This window comes from Ziziphus jujuba, chromosome 5 (assembly GCF_031755915.1).
Source record: "Ziziphus jujuba cultivar Dongzao chromosome 5, ASM3175591v1".
In the NCBI taxonomy this organism is placed as follows: Eukaryota; Viridiplantae; Streptophyta; class Magnoliopsida; order Rosales; family Rhamnaceae; genus Ziziphus; species Ziziphus jujuba.
In genome coordinates this window covers 12,464,839-12,484,464 of record NC_083383.1, presented here as the reverse complement: position 1 = coordinate 12,484,464, position 19,626 = coordinate 12,464,839, and the positions used below count along the sequence as shown (strand labels likewise).

General features: G+C 31.0%; 3 protein-coding genes across 4 annotated transcripts; 1 reads left to right on the top strand and 2 right to left on the bottom strand.

Moving 5' to 3' along the window:
- The first annotated feature begins 6,851 nt into the window (after positions 1–6,851).
- Positions 6,852–13,790, top strand: LOC107420995 (uncharacterized). 2 transcript variants are annotated; one of them, XM_025074812.3, is made up of 6 exons: positions 6,852–8,153; positions 8,248–8,534; positions 8,716–9,467; positions 9,571–9,660; positions 12,047–12,823; positions 13,174–13,790. In XM_025074812.3, exons 2-6 carry the CDS (start codon positions 8,426–8,428, stop codon positions 13,309–13,311), a joined length of 1,866 nt encoding a protein of 621 aa, XP_024930580.2. In that variant the 5' UTR covers positions 6,852–8,153; positions 8,248–8,425; the 3' UTR covers positions 13,312–13,790. The 2 variants fall into 2 exon arrangements, with proteins under 2 accessions (XP_024930580.2, XP_060673381.1); XM_060817398.1 differs by having other exon boundaries at positions 6,852–8,534.
- On the bottom strand, positions 13,591–16,507 carry LOC107435003 (glucan endo-1,3-beta-glucosidase). Its single transcript, XM_048475721.2, has 2 exons — positions 16,287–16,507; positions 13,591–15,307 (listed from the first exon to the last, which is right to left on the bottom strand). Exons 1-2 carry the CDS (start codon positions 16,381–16,383, stop codon positions 14,364–14,366), a joined length of 1,041 nt encoding a protein of 346 aa, XP_048331678.1. The 5' UTR covers positions 16,384–16,507; the 3' UTR covers positions 13,591–14,363.
- Positions 16,508–16,982: 475 nt separating this feature from the next.
- LOC112489356 (glucan endo-1,3-beta-glucosidase) lies at positions 16,983–18,847 on the bottom strand. Its single transcript, XM_025067746.3, has 2 exons — positions 18,679–18,847; positions 16,983–18,273 (listed from the first exon to the last, which is right to left on the bottom strand). The coding sequence occupies exons 1-2, from the start codon at positions 18,755–18,757 to the stop codon at positions 17,312–17,314; spliced, it is 1,041 nt and encodes a 346-aa protein (XP_024923514.3). The 5' UTR covers positions 18,758–18,847; the 3' UTR covers positions 16,983–17,311.
- Positions 18,848–19,626: the final 779 nt, after the last annotated feature.

The following is a 19,626-nucleotide window of genomic DNA, read 5'->3' as shown; positions in this document are numbered from 1 at the left end:
TTGCTCCTTATATTTACAGGCCTGTTGAGACTATTAGTCTATGTATATGTGTATGTTGATCCATAGGTGCCATGGTGAATCCCTACTACCTAGTTTGGGTATATTATTGTATCCTGTCGATACGCAATGTGCTTGAATGAAATGGTTTTGTGTGTTGGGGGATTGCACATGGTTAGGTAAATCTTTACTACCTAGGCTGAGTTTATGGCATGCAAAGTACTCGGTTGAAATGGTATAATGTTTTGGGAGATTTACTGAGAGAATCTCTACTGCCTAGTCTAGTATATTGTTGTGCCCTGTAGGTATACTATATATTTGGATGAAATGGCATTATGGTTCGGGAGATTCTATAGGAAGTGAGTTTGGATTTTATATGATGATGATTATGCAGTCCAAGTGGGAGAATGTTGAATTAAATTAATATTTGTGGACTTGGCATAATCAATTACTCACTTACAGGGCCTATTTATGCCATTAATGGGACTGACTTATTTTATTATTTTGTAGTAGGGCCCTTAGTCACACACTCTCTATAAGACTCCAGTTGGCCCATTGGACTGGAGGACCAACTCTCTTTATAAGCCCATTGACTTATCCATATTTTTCCTAGTATAATTATATTATCAAATTATTATTATTTTATGTGTGTCAAAATTAATGGATAAGTCTAACTTGCAGAGACTATTTAAAGGGTCTAGGGCAAGCAAACATGACATATACCATACAGTATTTGGAGATTAGGGTTTTCAGAAATCTGAGAGTGGTTTGAGAGTAGTGTGTCCATAGGCACTACTTTACGTTGTTTCTATTTTGTAGGATTAAAGATCTAATTTATCAATGGCTGCGTTTGGAGGTTAGTAATTTATGATTTATGGAATTTATTATGTATATTTAGATCCATAAAAATTTCTAACAAAAATAGCTATGATAAAAATGAGTTTAGTCTTTGGTTAATTATGTTAATAAAACTATTAAAAGATACTAAATCATAGCTAAGTATTTGGTAATATAGATAGTTAAATTGTTAGAATTTTTAATTTATCACCATCCATAATCATCTATATTTATTTTATTTGACAATTTAAATGGTTTTTCAAAAGGTCACTTTTTAAAATTAGAATTTAGAACAAATAATCCGTATATAATTGCATGCAATCAATAAGTAATAGTCATGTCAATTTCAATAGTGACAATAACAATAGGTGACAAATAGCTAGACCTTACTAAAATAAACATTATATATATATATGTTTATTTTTCATTAAAAAAATAAATATAAAGTTAAGTTGAGATATTTTTGGTACTACAATTGAATTCAAATATATCGTTAATATATATTCAAATGATCAATAATTATATTAAATTTATAACTAAATTTATTTTAAAATAATAAGGGAGTGTTTGATGTATCATAAGTTACATATAAAACCTTTGAGCCAAAAAAAAAAGAAGACAAAGTTACATATAAAACCATATTTTAGAAAAATAACTTTATTAAAAAATAAATAAAAATAATAATCTGTTTAGTATTTTAAAATATATAAACTACCCTATTTTTACTTTTTCAAATAAAAAAATATTTATCTAAACAAAGAAACTATATCTATAAATTTAAAGGTGTTGATTCGTATGTGTTTTTTATTTTTTTTATTTTCTTTTAATAAGAGATTTTCAATTCGGATATGAGTGTTTCATAGGACACATGGTAGGTATAGGCGAAATTTTAACGATCAATTAAGGGTGTTTTAGGAATTTCATTTTTTAATCCCATGATTAAAGATTAATATTTTTTGAAAAATATAACCTTGAACATGATCCTCAAATCTTCTCAAATATGTCCAAAATTATTTGATAATGATAAAATTAGTTTGACCAAACGCCCATACCTCCTTTAAAAAAAAAAAAAAAAAGGAAAAAGAAAAATTAATATCTTTAGTTGATGACCATAACATTTTATTTTTTTACAATATTATTTTTTTTGTGTATTTATTTATCTATTTGTTGTTAGAATTAATGGCCACAAATTTTTTATTACCAAATCAAACATTATAATTTTATTAATTCGTGATATTAATCATTTGGTAAAATCGTTTTTGTTTTTTTATTTTATTTTTATTTTTACATACCTTAACTTCATTTTTTAATAATTAATTATCATCGTCCTCTTAAAAAATTATATAATATCAATTGTTTTACGCAAGAAATAAAAAGATTGCATGAATTGCTAAAGGTGGAGTGTGGGCAGTTTCAATTTGAGACTTCCAATGTAATTCTGTGCAATATTTCAAAAATCAAAATTTTGTAAAAATTTGGTCGAAATTTTATATTTTTAAAGAGCGGAAAAAATGTTTTAATTCAAAATGTAAAAGGGTAAATCTTCAAATGTCTATCAAAACTGTTATCAAAATTTTTGTCAAATATTTACATTAATTCATTCATAATTTTATAAAAAAATCTATAATTTCCATTAAAATTTTTAAAATTTCAGTTGAAATTAAAAATGTTAAAATTTTTTCATTAAAAAATAAATAAATATCATTGATATTTAATTGTCGACCTATCCATTATTTTTTACCATAATAAATTTAATATTTCTATAAATATTTTAAAGTAGATATAAATTATAATATGGATAAAAATATGAATATACATGTAAAAATAATAATAAATATTGCATTATATATATATATGATAGATAAATAATATAAAGATATATAAGGATCATATTCATTGCAAAAGCAGCAAAATAAATTGATGAAATAGTTATGGAAATGTCGTTGTATAGTAACTCATAGGTACTACCATTTTAAACTCAATCATCATACACAATATCATAGGATAATTATCAACAAAGATAATCGCTTTTAATATTGAATTCATATGGTTGGTATATTAACAAGACATGTAAAATTATAAAAAAAAAAACCACATCTTTTAATAATTATTTTTCATTATTTCATATTTAAAAATAATGATTAAAAAAAAGACAAATAATTTAAAACCATCTAAAAATTTTATGTGGTATTGAAATGACATTTTATAACATATAATACATTTGCAACAATTATTTTATATATCTTAATTAATAAATATTTTTATCAAATATTTATTTTTTTTATATTTTTTATTTATAAAAATATAATATTTATTTTTTATATATAAAAATATACTTATAACTGTTAACATTTAATATACATTATTACTAAGAAATATATAAAATCCATTCAATATTTTTGCAATTTTTATAGTCAAATTGATAATTACTTGATTGTATATGCTAAACCTCAATTTTCAATAAAAAATTATATTTTTTAAAAATAAATTTTCATCAATTTTCATCATTTTTATAAATTTTTATTGATATTTAATAATTTTTGATATTTTCATGGATATTTCGATATTTTTAATCCGTTATATTTTCATCTATATTGATTTTTTTAAGTTTAATTTTATGTGTATATATAAATATTATATTATAATTCTTAGTATCTTAAATCAGTATTGTAAGTTTTTAAAAGTGTTCAACAAGGTGAACTATTACTAAATTCACTTGAATAAAAATATAATTATTTGGTTATAACAAAGTGTTTTTTCTTTATTATTTATGCCCAAAAAAAATATTTATTAGAAACTCATAAATTTAATTTATTTTAAAACCAAAATAAAAATAAAACTTTATTTAAGCAAATATTTGTAATATAATAATTTATCTAAGTTTATGTTAATTTTGAGTTATCTTTTTTTTTTTTTTTTTTTTGGCTTCCCGGTATATTATTATTTCAAAATTATGAAAACTTTTTAAAATATTTTCTATTAATACCACAATATCAACGACTTTTATTTAAAAAAAATATATGTTGGTCTCACCAACAAAAGCTCCATTTTGATGACCAACAAATAAAATAAAAGGGATATTGACATCATATATTCCTAGACTATATTCTTTTAAACAAATTGGTCCTTAAACTTTTTTTGGCAAATTAATCCCTTTGATTTTAGTGGTACCGTTAGTCCTTTTGTACGAGTCTACTGGCTTTTAACTTCAGATGTTTTGTATGTGAAATATTTTTTGAGGCTTTTTTGTCATTTTATATGCGATGAATAAATAAGCATGTGAAATATAAAAATGAATGCCGCCTTCCGGCTTGGGAATACGAATGGCAAAAAGGAAAAATAACAATCTCTGACTGGTCTTTCTCTTCTATTCCAAAAATTTGAAAAACTATGAAAAAGAGGGACCTATTTCTCTCTTCCCTAACCACCTTTTCACTTCTCTAACACGAGAAGAAATTAACATTAAAAAATTCAATGCACCTAATCATGAGGTATATAACCATATGTTAACACCTTTTCAATTTTAATATCCATATAAATTCAATCAAAAATTTAGCAAGCAAAAAAATAAAATACATTTGAACTAAATCTCCAATCAATCCATATTAAGAAAAAAAAGAAAAAAGAAAGCAAATGCGTTCAAAAATGCAAATCCAGTAAAGCCTAAAAATAAAGCTCAAATTCGACGAAGAACTGAGTCGGTTGTAGTTATCTATTACCCAGATTCAAACATGTATCTCATGGAAAAATTGATCTCTATAATTCTACAAGATTATGGATGAAATAATATGATGAGTGGTTGATAAAAAGGTGAACTAGAAAACAGATGAATATGATGGAGATGAAGTACGATATAGAAGACGTGAAGGAAGATGGTAAATAAGAAAACTTCGATTTGTGCATCTCATATAAGATAGGCTGGTTGTGTTTTTTTATTTATTTGGTAATTTTTATTTTTATTTTCCTTGATGAGTGTTAATGTAAAGGACTTTTTTTTTTTTTTTTGGTTGATAAATGTTAATGTCAAGGACTTGGGATTGAGAGAAGTAATTTTTTTATTTTATTTTAAATTTCAAGGGTAGAAAAGTAGAGATTAGAGCATAAGAAAAAAACATACTGGGACATAACCAAGTGTATATTTATGCTTTTAGATGCAAAATATACAAATATAGCTTAATACAATAAAATAATTAAATTGTTAACTAACTATAAGTAAATAGAAAGTATTGGACTCGTAAATAAAGCATAAAATATAAAAAACCAAAATGAAGAGGACAAATCACTAAAAAAATAAAACCATGTTATAATATTATCTGATTGACTCCCTAGCATGGTTAGGATAACCACCATATTTTAGTTGTTATCTAGCTATCTATATTGATTTATTGGTCTATGAGGTAGACCCTGCTCTGTTTTTTATTTTGGGTGGTTTTGGGACCCTTCTCTAGTTTGTTGTATTCTTTTTGAAATAATAAAGATTTTTTTGCTGTTTTATTTAACTTCTTCTTCTTCTTCTTCTTTTTTTTTTTTTTTTAATTATAGTATTATCATAAATTACAGTTAATAAGCCCAATTGGTAGTTAAAATAAGAAGTAATATTTAAACCAAAAAAAAAAAGGAACCTGATGTTTTAATATTTATTATCTGAACTTTAAAGATAAATGAAAATCAAAATCCGTTGAAAATATAAAAAGCTATTGCATGTTCTATCAAAAGGAAAAATACGATATTAATAGTATTTTAAATTTTGATATTTATTGAGTAATACATGAATTTTGAATTAAATGGCAGCACTAATAAAACAAGCGTGTGACAATTTTGGAATATTTGATGGAATGGTATGTTAAAAAATATTGAAATTCTGATTAACTATCAAAAAAATATATATTAAAATTCACCCAGAAAATTTGAAATTATAAAGAAAGTTATTGTTATTGTTATTTTTCTATAGGAATACAAATTTTGTATTATTTTTATTTTATTTAGGTCAGAATAATATATATTCTAAACGACGACCTTAGGCCATTCATCAACAACAACAACAGAAAAAAATAAAAATAAAATAAAACATGAAATTAGGAAAGAAAGTTACTCCACTGGGTCTACCGCTGCCACAGTGCCACTGGGCAACCTTAAATTACTTATAGGAAAAAAAGTCAATTTTATAAAATTATATCATGGACATACCTTGTACAGAGAGATAAATTATATGTATATATTTATTTATTTTATATTTTTTTTCTATGATGGGTTTTATATATTTAGGCTTTTTAAAGAATATTATATATATATAGTTATGAGCTATATATATATTTTTTAAAAAGCCCATTACAACTTATTTTCCAGAAAAGAATAAAATAACTAAATATTAAGAGAGACTATGGTAGATAATGGCTAAATAAATTAATGAGGCTAACAAAACACATAAGAAATGTCACACTTATTTTTCTAAAAACAAACGGGAGAGTTTTATTTATTTATTTAAGTATTTTAATTAGGAACACATAGGATAGCTTAATAGAACCACATAAAACATTTATAACCAAAATAAATAAATATGTGTTATGTTTTTAAAAATAAATTTCGTTATTAAAAATTTAAAACCCAACAGAATGAAGCCAAAAAGGCATATGAAAATGTGAAATTCTTTTTATATTTTTTTTTGCAACAGTGTGGGATTTTTAATTCTTAAGTAGTTTTTTTTTTTTTTGTTTTTGTTTTTGTTTTTGTTGTTGTTTTGACTAGTAATTCTTAGGTAGTTACTTGGAGAGGAAGTAAAATTAGATAAACAAAATCTAAAACACAACCAAAGGCTAAATTTATATTGGATTTGCAAGATTAGACAACGACATGGTATTGTAATGCAACCGTGCATCACAACTTGTACAACACTAACACACGCATAGAGGTCCGCCTAGAAAATTAGAAAACAAAAATAAAATATAACAGAGACCATATAAAATGATATATATAAATTAGGTTTTTCGGCAAAGTCCAAGTAATTTGGGTATGAAAATCTTGAAATAGGGATATTATTTCTTTATTTATTTTGGGAGAGAGGCGAAGAAGTTGAAGTAGAAAAAAAGAAAAATATTATTATATAAAAAAAAAAATGACTATTTGATTTCCCTAAGAAGAAGAGGCTGTTCTTCATACGTTTCATTCCCAGTATCCAAAACCAACAGAAATTATACACACACCCCACCTCTCTCTCTCTCTCTCTCTCTCTCTCTCGCGCGCTCTCGTTCGTTCGCTCGCTCCCTAATAGCACAAAACAAAACCCTATTCGGTATTTCGCTATTTTTCTCAGACTCCCAACCCCATTTTCTCGTTCCCAAAATTTTCTCTTTCGCTCTCTGAGTCTTTCTCTTTCGCTGTGTGTGCCGCTTTATCTCTCTCTTTTTTTTTTTTGTTTAATTTTTTTTTTTTGGGGCAAAGTCTGAAACTCTCTAATTTTTCTGAAACGTACGCATTGTTTTTCTGATTGAGAGAATATACTGGGGCGGTTATTAAAACGGTTATGTTTTGGCGTAATCGTCAATCGCAGCGGGTAGGGTTAGTTCTCTTTGTCTCTCTGTCGCTCTCTTTGTGGTGCCGCCCTTTGTCGCGCTCTGAGAATTTGTACCCCTAATTTTTTTTTTTTTGTTTTAAATAATTTTTTTTTTTTTTTTTTGGCTTTGCTCAAACCCTAGGTGTTGGGAAGTTTATATAGGCGCATAGATATATGTTATAGGGTTTCTATTTCTGCGCATTTTCGACTTCACACTCTGATTTTTTCTATTGCTCGTCTAGGGTTTTTATCTGATTTGAACTGATTGATGGGTGTGGATTTTTGTTCAAGAATCTTCCTGGGTTGTCTTTCATTGTTCCCGTAGTTACACTCTTGTTTTGTTTGACGTGTCTGGCCGTGTAATTGTGGAGATGAGGGTCCTCTGAGCGTGTTATTATCTTCTGCAATTCCATCTTTTTTAAATTGAAGATGGAGGCGTAGTGGATTTTTTTTTTTTTCCTTTTTTCTCTCTCTTTTCCAATACCATTTTGGTAATTGTTGAGGTTTGCGCATATTGTTCTTGCCATTGGCTTTGTTTTTCTCCCTCTGGGTTCACGCCCGTGTGAAAATTTACTTCGTTTATTGTAAACCCTAGTTCCCATATATACAGAAGAAGCCCATTTTGGTTAAGAAAAAGTATTGGCCTGTTTTTTTGTAGCTGCTTGTGAACAAGTTGGTTTTTTAGGTGGGAAAAAGCTTTTGTCAAGAACAGAATTTTGGGATTCTGCATTAAAGGACAACAAATTTCATATGCTGGGTTCGCAACCGTGTGAGCATTTCCTATTTCAATCAATTTTTTAGGGGATATTATTCATAGACGGACCGAGTTAAGTTCTTAATATATCATTTTACATTTGGAACAGTCAGTTGCTAATTGGAGTTTATTGTGAAGTAAGATTCATTATTTAGGGAAACGAACACAGGTTAGAATTGTAACTCAGTAATTCTTTGTCGAAGTATAACATTTTGGGAAAAGGGTGGAGGATTGTGGAAGGTGAGAAGTGATACTCTTGTAACAACTGATCATGTTCAGTGCTCCTTATGGAAAGAAGTGAACCCACGTTAGTTCCACAATGGTTGAGAAGTGCTGGAAGTGTAACTGGGGGTGGCAATTCAGCCCACCATTTCGCATCATCTTCTTCTCAGTCAGGTACTTTTAACTTCCCAAAATTAACATATATCAACATTATTCTTTGTACATATTATATATATATATATATAGATATTTGTCTGTTATGGACATTTTATTTTAATGTTTCTCTTGGTTCATCTTTTAATTGGTATTGTTAGTTTTGTTCTTGAGTGATAATTGTGTTTGAACTCTAATGTAGAGGCTTCTTCGTTGGCTAATCACTCGAGAAATAGAACTTCTAGGAGCGTAAGTGATTTTGATACTCCTCGTTCTGCTTTCTTGGACCGGTCTTCCTCATCAAATTCTCGGAGGAGTTCTAGTAACGGTTCTGCTAAGCACGCTTACAGTAGTTTTAACAGAAGTCATCGTGATAAGGACCGTGAAAAGGACAAAGATAGATCAAGTTTTGGAGACCATTGGGACCGTGATACTTCTGACCCTTTGGGAAACATTTTTAGTAGGAATGAGAAGGACACTTTGCGGCGTTCTCAGTCTATGGTATCTAGGAAACAGGTTGATCCTATGCCCCGTAGAATTTCAAATGACTTGAAAAACTCTAGCAACACTAACCATAATAATGGCAATGGTGTGCTGCCTGGGGTTGGGGTTGGGATTGGTAGTAGTAGCCAGAAGGCTGTATTTGAGAAGGATTTTCCCTCCCTTGGAACTGAAGAAAGGCAAGGTGGGGCTGATATTGGAAGAGTTTCATCTCCTGGTTTTACTACTGCTGTTCAGAGTTTGCCTGTGGGTAGTTCAACTTTGATTGGTGGAGAGGGATGGACATCAGCACTAGTAGAGGTGCCTGTCATGGGAAGCAGTAGCTCTGGGTCCTTTTCTGCTCAACAGACTGTTGCTTCTACTTCAGGGTCTGGAGCTACTAGTACCACAGCTGGTCTTAATATGGCTGAAGCTTTGGCACAGGCTCCATCAAGAGCTCGTACAGCTCCGCAGGTAACTAGGAGAATCATGTAGTTTTTAGGTTAGTTGACTATGTATACCCATGAATGATCTGATAAAGCATTTTTTTTTTTTTTTTTTTTGGTTTTGGTTCTAGTTATCTGTCCAGACACAAAGGCTTGAGGAATTGGCTATTAAGCAATCTAGGCAGTTAATACCGGTGACACCTTCAATGCCTAAAGCATTGGTATGTGGAGCTCAATCAATTTGTCAGAGCTTGTTTTATTTTTGCTGGTTTGTGTTATAATATAATCAGTCATTTAAAGTTCATATGCTAAATTCTCTTATCCTATTTATATTTCATGCTTAATATGAATGTGTATAAGATATGCATGGTTTATGGAATTAGGGATTATTACTGTGGTTTTTACCTTATTTACATGTACTGATTACTGTGTCAAATTGTTGCTTTTACCATTGTTAAAATCAAACTTTGTTGGAGTGTTGTCAGATGCATGATATGGATGTGGGGTGCATGCCTAAGCTATTTGAGTACTGGTGTCATTATGTTTGCTTTCTTTTACTGGTATATTAGGATTATTTGTATATAAGATTACCATATGTTGAGGTTGTGCAAGTCCTGTTAACCTTCCACTAGTCTTTTGATATTACTCATGAAAGAGTAATATGGTGTAGTGATGAAGATTTGCATCATTATGATCTGTTTCTACGTTAACTTGACTTATATTTGTTTTTTCCGTTTACCTATGTAAATGAAACTGAAGTAAGGAGTTCAGCACATAAAAGTTTGCATATTTTATACGTCCAACTGTCAGAGGTGTTTTGGGAATTGGAGAACATTGAGTTTGCACGTTTAACTGTTTTAACACTTCTACTTTTTTTTTTTTTTGCCTATTTGCAGAGACTAATATTCCACAAGAGGGGTTATTTATATGCATACTGTTAGACTATTTCTTTGCTTCTGTAATATTGTCAATAAGTATTATAAAGAAGCCCGTGTTCCCATTGAAATTTGAAAATTCTTAAGCTAGAGAACGCAATCATTGTGTTTATTCTTTTAGCATTGCTGCTATTCTGGTGTTATTGTGTTTATTCTCCCAGCCTGTTCATTGTTTTGCATACCTGCTATATATGTAACTATCTGTTTAACATGTCAGATGTGCTTTTTTACGCATTGGCCTGGTATGTTGCTCTGTTTATAAATCTGATCTCGAGGGAAATAGAGTTATTACCTCGTTGGTTCTATGACTGAGATCCTTATCAGGGGTGCCTTTTGCTTTGGAGTGGGAGGATTAGCGACTCCTCTGTATGTATTGAGGGTTTTCCATTGAAGAACCCTGTTCACACAAATCTTCTGTATATATTGCTTCAGAGGAAGATAGAAGTAATTTTTGAATGCTAATTGTTGAATGTGTTTTTGGTGGACCTTTACAAACTTGTTTTGACTGTCTGACTTACATGGTTTTTTTTATTAGCTTTTGTTGATTGGAAAATTATGTTATGGTGTATTATTGAGTGAAGATTTTCCAATGGTCGTATTGATGGTTGCAAGTTCTTATAGAGTGTAAACTGAATTTAAGTGACAGTACATCTCTTGGTTTTCCTAGTTTCAATAGCATGTTGTGGCTAAATTTTGAAGCTTTGATTTATTATTGCCTAAATCTCTTTTGCTTTTTGAGCACTATGCTGAAAGGTCATTGTGAACTGTATTTGATATATCAGCTTAGTCAGTGCTGATATTGTTTTCTTGTGGAAATCAAGGGTAATATCTCAACCAATGGGAATTTTTGGACGTATTTCTATTCACTTAAATAACAATACTTTTTAAGGGGATGGTGGATGCTGAGATTGGTCTAGCTCCTTTATATGTAAAACCCTGTTGTCTACTTTAAATTTTTTTTGAGTTTCTTGCCTACTTTCTCTCATTCCTGCCACCTCCTTTTTGGGGATAGAAGAGACATACCTGTTCATATTAGTGGTTTTGGGAATTTTAGATATCCATGGATATGGTACAGACTTCAGTGATGATAGAAGATTTTCAGTTAGGATAATGTGCATTAACTTATTCACATATAGGCAAGTGATGATTGACCCAAAAAGGATATTAAATTACTTCTAGAAGCAATTTTATGCTATGCCAGAAGTGGCAAATCTCAGTATTTGTTTGTGGAGTAAGCCTTGACTTTGGTATTTAGAATGTAAGCAAACGGCAAATTTTTGTATACTATGGTAGTAAGTTATCTGATGAGATTTTCCCAGTGTCTGCATTACATTTCATGGACTGGAATTGAATGGAAGGTTTTTATTTATTTATTTATTTTTATAATTTTTTTATGTTAATAATTAATATCATCATCTTTATTTCCTTCTGCTTTAATTTTAATTTGCCTGAGTCAGTTGTTAAGAATATAAGTTTTAAGAAAGAAAGCACTAAAAATGCGTAGGTTTTGTAATTGTTGAATGGTTTGTTACTGGTATCATCATATGCGCTCTTAGAAATGTTTATCCTGTGATACAGGATGGATGAGATGCAGTAATTATGTGTATAGTGCCTGGTTTCCATTTATTTGTTTTTGTCCAATAGTTGGTAATAGTGAGTGTTAATTTTTCAGGTTACAAGTTCTTCAGATAAATCAAAACCCAAAGCAGCAACTAGAACTGGTGAGATGAATGTCACTGCTAAGAGTGTACAGCAGCCGCAATCTGTGTTGCACAATGCTAATCAATCCCTTCGTGGTGGAAGTGTCAAGTCAGACACTCCTAAGTCATCTCATGGGAAGTTCTTTGTTCTCAAACCAGTGTGGGAAAATGGTGTTTCCCCTACTTCGAAGGATGTTACTAGTCCAACAAATAATGCCAGCAGTAGAGCAGCAAATACTCAGCTTGCTGTTGCTCCTCCAGTTGTTTCTGCTCCTTTGAGGAGCCCCAACAGCCAGAAGCTTTCCTCTATGGAGCGGAAGGTAGCTGCCTTGGATTTGAAATCTGGATCCACCTTGGAAAAGAAAACTTCCTTGTCTCAGCTCCAGAGTCGGAATGATTTTTTTAATCTCATTAAGAAGAAAACCTCAAGTACCTCTTCAAATGTTCTTCCAGATTCAGGCACTAGTATGTCATCTCCTACCATTGAGAAATCTGGTGAAACATCTAGTGAAATGCACAGTGATCCTACAAGTCCTCATTCTATTGAAAATGGTGCTGAAGTGACTGGCAATGGTAGTAGCTGTGGAGAGGTTCAGAGGTTTTCTGATTCTGAGGAGAGGAACATATGGCCGAGTGAAGCTGTTTACCCTGATGAGGAAGAGGTTGCATTTCTTCGATCTCTTGGATGGGAGGAAAATTGTGGTGAGGAAGCACTTACAGAAGAGGAGATCAGTGCATTTTGGAAGGAGGTAAATAATTCATGCTTTGTTCGTTACTTTGAGATGGCATCCAAAAAAGTGACTAGTTACAGTTAATTTCTTTGCTTGGAAGTTGCAATTTAGACAATCAACCGATCTTTCTATTTTTTATTATTATTATTTTTTTTAATCAAATGCATTCCTATTTTTACATTTTTATGTTTTCGTGGTATAAATTAAGATTAGATTTCGATATCTCTGGTGTTTTCCTTTTTCTTTTTTTGTTTTTTTGTTGTGGGTAATCAAAGAGCTCTTTTAGTATCGAGCTTGTCTCTTTTAATTTGCAAATGCATTTGTACTTAACATATTATATTTGTTTGTTTGCAATTATTCTTATGCAGTACCTTAAAAGGAGGCCCTTGAAAAACTGCCAGGGCATGCAGCCAAAGCTTTCAATGCTAACACTGTCTGAATCTAATGCATCTGATCTTGGTGGAGCTGCTGAATTGAGTTCATCCGATTCTGGATCTGATGCTTGATTTACTTTTCTCTCAAAAGAGTAGGTCCAAGTTCCGAATTTTTTGAAGGCAGATGGTTAGTTTCTTTTTTTTCTTTTGTTTCGAAAGAAAAGTTGATGATTTGGATATGAAAGGAGAGGGTGGGTTTTCGGTTGGAACTCTGCATTCTGCAAATAGTGCAATAAGATACAGGCGCCCCAATCCTATCTGCTAGAACGGGTTTTTTTTTTTAGGTTTCAAAGTTGATAGGGGCTATTTTGTCTGCAGTGAAGGTGCTGTGAAATTGCATCCTTTGATGTATTTTGGTCTTCTTCTTTCTTTTCTTTCTCTTTTTCTTTTTTCTTTTTTTTTTTTTTTCATTTTACTTTTACCTTTTTTATCTTTTTTCTTTTTTTAACCTTCAGGAGGGTTTGATTCTACAAGAAAAGGCTTATGCTGTTTTTGGTCAATTTTACGGAAAAAAGAAGAAATCAAAAAGTTTTAATTTTAGCTTCAGTTCATGTTGATATGTGTTTGCTAATTTTCTCAGTTTTGGGCAAAGCAGCTCATGTTATATATATGATGGCACTAATTAAGCGCAAGGAAATATAAGAAATTGAGCTTTACAATTTAATCTTCTCTTAACTGCGGATTATGAGTTCGTATTACTCTTTTTGGTGCTCATCTTTTCTTGGTTGGACATAACTAATCAGATCAACCATCTAATACTTGGCAAACTACCCGGATATCGGTCCTATTTTTTTTCCCTCAATCTTTATGATGACTGTTTTTATGCGGTACTATTAACTTTCCAGGTGTCAATTTTGTACCATGTCCTATTAATAATCTTCACCAAGCCATCACTGTTTTTAGACCAGGGAACTAATTTTGTGAATTGTGTGGGACTAAAGTCCTTGGCAAAAAAGTTTTGTGCCAATTTATAGAATTTTCTGTATGTTTGAGTGACCAATATTTGAGTCTTAAAAATGATAAAAAGAACTGGTGGCATGAAATCCATTCTGAAAGACAGTAATATAAATTTTCACTATTATTTTTCGTTCATTATTGTGTCTGATTGTTCATGCTTCAAATTGCTAGCAAGTATTGAAAAGTCGATAAGCAGGAACCATGTTTTGATGAAAGAGTCCGAAGTTCTGTTTTCCTCGTGGTTTCTTTTCATCGAACATTTCGAACAAAAATGTATCCAAAAGAATGTCTGGCCTCCTTGGCGTACCATTGCTCACCACATGATGGTATAGATTTGCATTGTATATTCTAGCATCTTCTGTGCTTGTGCAATTTTTCTTCCCACAAGTAGGCCAACCAGTTTCTGAAACAGACAAAGCAACATTTCCTCCATTGATCTTCTCCAGTGCAGCGTAAAAACCATCCACCATTGTATCAAATAGATTGAAATACTTAAACTTTCCATCAACCAGCGGTTGCTTTGCATTGAAAGTGGCAAACTCGAAGGAAAACTGTTTTGGTTCTGACATATAAGCGAAGTAAGGATACACATTGACCATAAGGGGAGACCCTATGCGCAACAAAGATGCAACAACATCGACCATGAAGGGTAAGGATTGTTGAGTGAATTCGGCTGTGGAGGGTGGGTTGAAGGTCTGGAGGACTTTTAATGGAACCACAGTGGTGACCCTGATGCTAACCAGGCCAACCGAGTTGAGAGCATTGTGCATGTTGTTTATGGTACTGGCTACATATTTGGCATATGGTCCAGGGATTGCCTCGTTGCCGATTGTGATCCAACCAAATGAGACTTGAGTCATGTAAGGGAGGATGTAATTTTGAACCCATTGATTTGCTGCAGATTGGCTCAATGAAATGGTGATCAGGTCTTGGTTTCTTACACCAAGACTTAGTTGGAGACTTGAGCCTCTCAAGGCTTTGAGTACTTGGTGGTCTGGTTCCTGAATTCTGATGAATTCTATCCCACACTTCTGGTAAAGTTTTATGACATCTTCTATGGGTGGAGATTTTCCTCCGTTTATTCCATAATTGACTCCAATGTGATATGTGCCTGCAGCATATTCAAGATTTAGTCATTTCATTGATAATAAACTATCAAATCCCTAAATGAATGGAAGTACAAAGTACCCCAACGCCCAAAAAAATAAAATAATAATAATAATAATAATAATAATAAAAGGTAAGAGTGAAAAAAAAATCATAAAATTTACAATTTAATTAAACAAGTTTATCTTAGAATAATATTAGAAATACTAAATAAATATATCAAAATTTATATCAAATATCATATATTAATATTTGATTGGATTATATTTAATTATATTCATTTTTTTAAAATTTATTTTAATATCATCGGACATTAGGTGATCATTTTCCTAATTTGGGGTCTAATCAGTTAGGGTCCTCTAATATATATATATAATATGTTCATTTTTGGGATTTATATGAACATATAATTTTTTTATTAAAAACTTATATAGGACGGATGCATTGAGTAATTTCTTCAACTCTAAAAAAAAAATAAAAAAAAATAAGAGTATCTTGTAGTGTTTGGCTAAAATTTGTTTTTAGGGATGCTATTTGACAACAATATTTTTTATTTTTGAAGGACAGAGACTCTCCACAAAAAGCATAAAAAAAAAAAAAAAGAAAAAGAAAAACACACACACACACACACACACACACACACACAAATGGGCACATTAAAAAGGCAAAAAAAATATTAAGCCCAAAATCTTTCCCTTTTTTGTCATTTTTTTAAGTCTTAGCTACTATTGTCAAAGTAACCGAATGGAAAAACAAGAAGAAAAATTGTGTACTACCTACCCAACGTTAGAAAAACATGGTCGAGCACAGGAAAATTCTTTTTAATATTTTCTTTCTCCTAGCTAGACAATCAAATGAAGAAATTAATTAAATAATTAACCAAATGTATTTTCTGTAAATATATATATATATATATATATATATTCTTTTTTCTTTTGTTTTTGGTTTTGAAAAATAAGCAGAATTCGTGGTTTAGAACTTACCAAAGGCATTGCAAAAAAGCAATTGAAGTGTTAGTAGCACAATGTTTGTTACCGACACCAACCTTTTCCCCATGATACCCATCGACTTCCTTTCCATCCTACTAGCTAATTCTGATACCCTTTTTTCTTGAAATAATGCTAATTTTCATGCCTGTCTAGAAATTCATAGTTTTGATTCACCCCAAAAAACAAAAAACAAAAAAAAAAAAAACCCATGGTTTTGAAAAATATTGATGCATTTAATTGAGCAGTATGCATTCACAATTAATGTTCTTTTCCCTCTACCTTTTTAGATTTTTTTTTTTTAACTCCAAAATTTTGATACACTTATACACAGCTGGTAATTAATGCGCATAAAAGAAAAAAAAAATATATATATATATATATATTTTGTTGAATAGAGGCCAATAGATATCTATGTGTATTATTATATATGTTCACACATGATTTGGATAGACATGCATTTAAAGCCCCATTCGTGCTTTAGAAAGCAGTCTTTTCACTTAAAAAAAACAAAAGAAGATATGCATTCATAGCACACAAGTCAACATTGTTAATTTATAAAATCAGAACCTCACTAATTAATGAAAAAAACCAAAGATAAATATATATATATATATATATTATTGTTTATTACAGATATGGAGATTTGAATTGAAAATATTGCCGGCTTGGGCAGGGACAAGAATAAATAAATAAAAGAAAAAACCAAATTGTATACTATACCAAAACCATGACAATGGACTTTATATCTATCATGAAATTTTATAAATAAAAAGGAAGAACCACCATACATGTAGTGCTACATATATCCCATGAGAAGCAAAGTCAAATGAATTCAACTTTATTGTTGAAGGTGGAAGAGAGACTACTCTACATCTCAACTTATAAAATTTTTACTACATTAATTATTTATTTCCCCATTTTTCTCACTCAAACTGCAAAAAAAAAAAAAATATATATATATATATATATATAAAAAGAAGGTTTTTTATTTTTTATTTTAATTTTTTTTGGGGTTAAATCTAGCAAGGCCATAAAGGATAAACAGGTTGCATATTTGGATTGAAAAGCCCAAAATTCTGCTCCACACCAGCAGGCTTTTGGTCCTCATTAAACATCTCAAACAGAAAAGCATTGAAAGTGCGATTGGGCCTCCTTGGCGTTCCTTTTCCACTCAAAACATGATCCATCATGTTCTTATTATAAGTCCTGGCATTCTTTATGCTCGTATATGGTTCATTCCCAGCGCTCGGCCAACCCGTCTCCGCCACAGCCAAGTTTATTCCTGAAGCTCCGATCTTCTCAAATGCAGCGAAAAACGAATCCACAATCGCGTCGAACAGGTTCTGATACGAATAATCCCCATCAGTGACGACGGTTCCTTGCGAAGTGAACAAAGCGTAATCCGAGCGAATATGCTCTGGGTCCGCAACGTAGGCAAAGTAAGGATACACATTGACCATGATCGGCGAACCACGCCCGGATAAAATTGTACTAATGTTTTTCAGAGCCGAAGCCGATTCTTCGTTGAAAGTGCCGGCCGAAGGAGGGTAAGATGCGAACAAGGTGTTCGACGAAATGACAGTGGTGACCTTGATGTCTTTGGAGATTCTGGCGTTGGTTAGCGCGGCGTTGATGTTGTTGATGGCTTGTGCTACGTACTGAGCTTGCGGACCGGGGATTACTTCGTTACCGAGAGTGATGTAGCCGATATTGACGTCGGGGATGTACGGTACGACGTTGTCTTTGACCCATTGATTGGCTGCGGATTGGTCCGAGGCCAAGGTTTGAAGGTCTTGGTCTCTTACGCCGAGGGAGACAAATGTTGGTTTGTTTCGTAGGGCGTCGAGTATTTCGTGTCTCGGCTCGAAGATTCGGATGAAGTTGATCTGGCATCTGTTGTAGAGGTTTATTGTATCGCCTGGTGATGGAAGATTGTCTCCGTTTAAGCCCAAGTTGACACCGATACCGATTGGAGTTGAACCTTCAACATATTATAATAAACAATACTGATTAGCTTTTTATCAAACATTTGTCATTTATTATTATTAAAAACAATAGTTTTAATTGTATGATTATCGCATAATGACATATTTTTTGTTGTCTACATATAACTGTTAATGTAACAAAAAAAGAGCTAGCCCAGTGCAAAAGGATTTGAAATGATCTAATGAGAATGGTTTAACATTATAACTATTATTATTTTTCTTTTGATAAGAGATTCGAACTTAGTAAATTTGTCTAAAAAAAGGACTTGAAAGAGCAATATTTGTTTTCTTACAAGGTTAAATGATTAAAAATGCTCATGAAAATTTGAAAAAAAAAAAAAAAAACTTTATTATATTTTGTTGAAATGGTGTAAATTTTTTGGTCTAGGAAAAAGGCTTACTTAATGAGGGAAGATATTGAATTAGGAAGGTCATTGCCATGATAATATTGGCTGTTGCACACAAAGAGAACTCCATCATGATTTATATAACTTATGATGCAGAAATTCGAATTCCTTGCCACAAACTGAAAGAAAAACCAGCAAAAGCTATAAACCTTTTGTTAACCAACTTAACAATTAGCTAAGATTTCCCTAATCGGTTATTTTTATACACATATTAGCGCCTATTTATATAAATATATATAGAAAAAGACAGGTTAATAAATGCATGCAGCATTCTTGTTTAAAAAGAAGGCAAATTTGATCCACCTTTCAATAGAATTGTCTAAAACACATAAGCAATCAATGCAGAATGGTAAATTATAAAGAAATAAATATACTAACAAATTTTTTTAATTACTTATGGGCATAAAATAAATTTCTACTATAACAAAAATTTAGTCTTAATTATGTTCCTATGAGAAAGGAAAATAAATAAATAAATAAATATTGGGCAGAAGCAGCATATTTTTTCTCATATCCAACTTTCTAAAGCAAATATTCCATAAAAAAAAAAAAAAAAATCTAAAGTGAATGGTTTACCTCGAAAGAAAATTGAAGAAGGTTTGATTTTTTTTTTTTTTTTTTTTTTGGTCAATATGTCTCCTATGCAGTATTTAGTTAAAGATCAACATATATGGGAAAAAAACATTGAATGAGCCAAAAATAGGTTCGAAACAAATCAATAAAGACACCCAAAACACGTTACTTAATTATGTCTCATGCTATGTATAATTGCCAAAGTTTATTTTTCAAAACAACTAGCCATTAGTTAATGCATATGCACTTTATGTACCAACAACCCAGAGATGCGTATCTTAGTTTGATGTGGTTGGATTGCAAAAGAGAAAATAATAATAATAATAATAAATTCTGGAAACATATCGGAGAGATATGACCATTTTCACT

Coding starts and splice junctions, on each gene's coding strand:
- LOC107420995 (XM_025074812.3), top strand. CDS start 8,426: ATGGAAAGAAGTGAACCCACGTTAGTTCCACAATGGTTGAGAAGTGCT. Junction 8,535..8,715: donor ATCATCTTCTTCTCAGTCAG/GTACTTTTAACT, acceptor ACTCTAATGTAG/AGGCTTCTTCGTTGGCTAAT. Junction 9,468..9,570: donor GAGCTCGTACAGCTCCGCAG/GTAACTAGGAGA, acceptor TTTTGGTTCTAG/TTATCTGTCCAGACACAAAG.
- LOC112489356 (XM_025067746.3), bottom strand. CDS start 18,757: ATGATGGAGTTCTCTTTGTGTGCAACAGCCAATATTATCATGGCAATG. Junction 18,274..18,678: donor TCAATATCTTCCCTCATTAA/GTAAGCCTTTTT, acceptor AATATGTTGAAG/GTTCAACTCCAATCGGTATC.
- LOC107435003 (XM_048475721.2), bottom strand. CDS start 16,383: ATGGAAAGGAAGTCGATGGGTATCATGGGGAAAAGGTTGGTGTCGGTA. Junction 15,308..16,286: donor GCTTTTTTGCAATGCCTTTG/GTAAGTTCTAAA, acceptor AATATGCTGCAG/GCACATATCACATTGGAGTC.